The sequence below is a fragment of the Ictalurus furcatus genome, chromosome 25 (genome assembly GCF_023375685.1).
Source record: "Ictalurus furcatus strain D&B chromosome 25, Billie_1.0, whole genome shotgun sequence".
NCBI classification, from domain to species: Eukaryota; Metazoa; Chordata; class Actinopteri; order Siluriformes; family Ictaluridae; genus Ictalurus; species Ictalurus furcatus.
Window position 1 is genome coordinate 5,850,117 of NC_071279.1, and position 4,602 is coordinate 5,854,718.

Sequence of the window (4,602 nt, forward strand, 5' to 3'; positions counted from 1 at the left end):
CAAACAAACAAACCAAAGCAAAAAAACAAACAAACAAACAACGAAAATCTGGGCACAATAACTTTTATATACACTGATTGTCTTCTACGGCAAAAACAAGCAATTAAAAAAATTCTTGTCATAAATAAAATAGTGCATAATAATAATAATAATAATAATAATAATAATAATAATAATAATAATATCTACTTCAGATTGCTAGAAATTTTCAGAACCACGAGTTTTAAGCCATGAGTTTCACTGATGGTCATGGTTAACATTTTGTCCCCGGTGTCTTAATAAAAATATAATTTAATAGCCTGAGTTAAAACATATGACAAACTCGGCATAGATTCTTTCATTTGCATTGTTTTGGAGGGGAGACTTATACAAACACAGTATCGCATTTATCGAATAAAATCAATAATTTAATATTTCTTGTCTGTTTCTTTACTGTTATTACAAAACTTGAAATTTCCACGAAGAGGTTTGATCTTTGTAATCCAAGCAGTCGCCATTGAAACTCAGCTTCCAAGAAGCGCTTTGGTCCTTGTAATCTAAGCAATCGGACGGCGCGTTGATCCCGACACCGGAAGTTACGTAGCCCTGAGGTGTGAATGAACATGACGGACTCAGGTGATTGCTGACCATACTCGTGCTTGTCGGGCTCAGGTTTGATGCAGGGCCACTCAGCTGGTGATGCACAGGCCCGAGGTAGGAGCCACAGTCCATTCCGCTGAAATAGGATGCAGTGCCCGAGTAGTGTTGACTGTATGCGGGCGCCTGAGTGTAGGTGACCGGGTAAGAGCGCTGCATACAGGATAAAGATGAGGAAGAGGAGGAGGTAGAGGAAGAGAGCTGCTCTGAGACTGGAGAAATGGAGGCCGGACTCCAGATGGACACTGGGGCCGTGCTGGTGGACACGCCCGGTAAGGAGGTGCTTGAGGTGCTGGTGAACGGGCCACTGCTGCTGCTGCTCTCCAGGTTTACCTCTCTGGCTGGAGAAGTCTTTTTGCTGGCAGGTCGGGTTTTATTCTGCGTGGCGGCCTGGGTTTGCTGCTGCTGTTGACGACATTTCGCTCTTCGATTTTTGAACCACACCTGTTTAATTAGGTCAAAATAAATATATATGGATATATACATTGACACACTGGTGTAGTGTCAGAGAACTGAAACCTGCAGCCAATGTATAGCCTCTGAACACCTGGAGCAAAACTTTAACCTTAAAATAACTCCTGGAATTGTATCATAGTAATTATGAAATGTTATTAAAGTATTTATTTTAGAATCATTTTAAAACAATAAATATATTTTGAAATCCCCACTTGCCAAGGTTAGATTAGACTGTTTCCAATCCCCATAATTAAAGTCAGTTTGATTTTGTACATTATTTATTTATTTATTTATTTATTAGAGATTTTTTAAAAATATAAATCAAACTATATTTTAAGCATTTCCCTCCCAAAAATGGATGTGCTGCTCACCTGTACTCGAGATTCAGGAAGGTTGATTTTCATGGCCACCTCCTCGCGCATGAAGATGTCCGGGTAGCGCGTCTTGGCGAACAGCGCCTCGAGCACGTCGAGCTGCGCGCGGGTGAACGTCGTCCGCTCACGTCTCTGTTTACGGGGGGTTCCTGCCATGACAAATATCAGTTCTTTTGTTCAGATTAGATATAAATGGAAAATGGCAAAGAACTGATGATATTTTGTACGTATTAAATTATTTGGAAATTGTAGTGAATTGTCAGCTAAACACTGATTTCCATAAATGTTTATTGTCGGGAACTGGAGTCGGCTATTCTGCCCTATGTGTTAAGGCAAAGGCGGTATGTACCTATTTTGCAATAAATAAGTATTTGCGTATTTTGGCAGTGATTTTGTTTAATCATAATTTTTTACCTAAATATTAGGCATCGAATAAGAAATCATAGTTACAAAATTCGACTCCATTCCCTGTTTAAATTTGGCTGGATTAGTACGAGTGAGGAAAGAAGTGGCTAAAAAATCGAAACAGAGTTAAAAGTTGTCTGCGGTTTTTATTAAAATAAATACAAATGACTTTTTCTTCTATTTATATTACGAATTATTAGTTAAGTCACGAGGGTAAATCACGACTAAAAAGATTTTGTATTTTTACCTGGATAGCCCACAGTTGGATGCAGCAGCTCCATCGCAGTAGTAGCCAGACTGAGCCCGTTCACTGTGTACGGGGCTGGTTTCAGGTAGGACATCATGATCACTCTTGCTTGAGAGAAGATACTGTGTTCACTACTGCAAGACGGGACAAAAAAAAAAAACCCCACACTCCCCGGCAGTGTTTTCCTTTTAGTCTGTAGTGCTCAAGGGCAAGGCCACGAGACAAGGCGCAGAGGAGTGAGGTGCTGACGCGGTATGTATTTGAAAGGGGCGTGGCCACAAAACATCCCATAATTACAACACGCCTTCTTTGGGAACAAACAGAAAACAAAAACAAAACAGGGCGTTAACTAAGTATTTAAAATGACAAACTACTTAGTATTTTGTTTATTCTTTGTAATTTTCTACCCAAAGCATTCCCTGCTACTAAAACTTCCCTTCTGGAGTTCTCAAGTTATTTGGTGTTTGTTTGTTGTTGTTTTTGTTATTTTTATTGATCTCCGCACTGGACGAAACAATGTACTCTACTGTAAACTTGCTATTAAGTGCGCTAATGTTCTGTTTGGGACGCAACCAGAGTTCACTTTAAGGTGTACACTATAAGATACAACATGGCTCAGCATTTAAATAGTGGCCATGGGGTTTCAAGACAAGCTAATTGTTTCCAAAGTAGACGGACTGATTGAGGGCCATTTGCAAAGACAAAGGCTACTGTTGACCAGATAAATGATGGCGATAACAAAAGCCCATTTGGCGATAAACAATGAGCCCCAGCTGTAAGGCCCAGCTCTCCGTTTTGTGGCTCTGCAACTTAAACTGAAGCCATGCCATTTCGTTTGAATCGCCAGCTCGTGTACATTTCAATCAGTTGTCATTAAAGTGCTAACTGCAGCTTGGTAAAGGACAAGAAACTTGCGGGGAACCTCGGGTAATTCTAGTTGACACATTATTGACACGCCCCGGGTAATTCTCTCTTAATTAATTGCACCCGTAATTAGATTTCCGACGCGGGACTTTCGAAAAGTGTTGATTAACAAGGATTATTCAAAGTTAAGATAAACAAACAGCCCATCGTCTTAGTTAACGTATCAAATGTCCGACTACCCCTCTTATAAACATGGATTAAGAGTGCTAATATATTTAAAACAATGAAAGAAAACTTAAATATTAGCAGGCCTATGCTAGGCAGAAATAATGGCGTGATTTATATAAAATATGAAAACATTGCAAATCGTTTAGACCAAACACAGAGTAGAATTAGGATGTGCAGTAAACAATCCCTTTTAACGTTTAACATGGGCTATTTTGTGGAAATCCTCTAGATAACCTAACGGCTGCTTCGCTCAGTCTGTTAGCTGAACCCCAGACATCATCCACCAGTTGCTCCACATCCGCGCAATAATTAATTATTGCATTTTTCCGAGAAATTAACGTGCTAATCTGGGCCGCACGCGCTGCCCTAATTACGCGACGCTGCGCGTGACTGCGCTTTCGAGCTCATTCATTTTCTGCGTCATGAAAACACAACAGTCTGCATTGTTTTTCAACGCCTTGAGGAGGAACTCTAACCACCCCAAAATTTCATTCACCCGAACTCTATAATGAGGACGATAATGATTTTTAAATAATAATAATAATAATAATAATAACAACAACAACATTTCATTCTTATAAAGGTGTATTAATCAAATAATAATTCTGATAATGTGTGTTCATATATTTTTTCTTCCTTCTCTTAATCCTTTTTATGATGATAATAATCATCATCATCATCATCGTCGTCGTCGTCGTCGTCGTCGTCATCATTTTCATAGTAGCCCAGTAAAATGACAATCATCCTTACTGTTATTTTTTTTATAAAGGTAGAATTTTTTAAATAATAAATATATTTAACAATATTTATGTAATTATGTGTAATAATGATGCCACGATGAACTGAAGGCTTTGGTTCACCTACTAACCCCAAACGCACCACAAAAATGCTTAAATGGTAGAATGAGTTGTCTTTATTTTTATTTCCTGAGTGCAGGACGGCACTTTGCCCATGGGCACCTTTCACAAGTAGCCCTGCACGGTATTGACAGATTACAGATACATTATATATCGAAAGAAAGATGAAAGAAGGCAGCAGGAGCCAAGACTAATTAATTTGACAGACATAAAACCTTTAAACGTGAAATGAAACTCCGCCACCTTCAACGTCGATCTGCCTGGAAAAGGTTGTCTGACAGCTAACTTGATTGGTATACACAAATATACAAAGCTCAGACTTTATTTTTTTTTCCCAGTAAAGTTTACCCTCCTCTCATTAACTTCAAATCAACCCGATTTTTAAACAGGTTTAATAAACTAGTAAAGATGATTAAAATAATGTTAAGTGATATATTTGACGAATCCACGAACCCAACATGACCGTTAAGACACTTTACGTCGTCCCTTGCATACCGTTAAGCCTAAATAATATGGGTGTAGCTAGACTAGGCTA

The 4,602-nt window shown here is 38.9% G+C and overlaps 1 protein-coding gene across 1 annotated transcript; it reads right to left on the minus strand.

Annotated features, from left to right (window-relative positions):
- Nucleotides 1–438: 438 nt before the first annotated feature.
- LOC128601163 (homeobox protein OTX2-like) lies at nucleotides 439–3,217 on the minus strand. Its single transcript, XM_053614146.1, has 3 exons — nucleotides 2,113–3,217; nucleotides 1,464–1,633; nucleotides 439–1,080 (listed from the first exon to the last, which is right to left on the minus strand). Exons 1-3 carry the CDS (start codon nucleotides 2,213–2,215, stop codon nucleotides 439–441), a joined length of 915 nt encoding a protein of 304 aa, XP_053470121.1. The 5' UTR covers nucleotides 2,216–3,217.
- Between the last annotated feature and the right edge of the window lie 1,385 nt (nucleotides 3,218–4,602).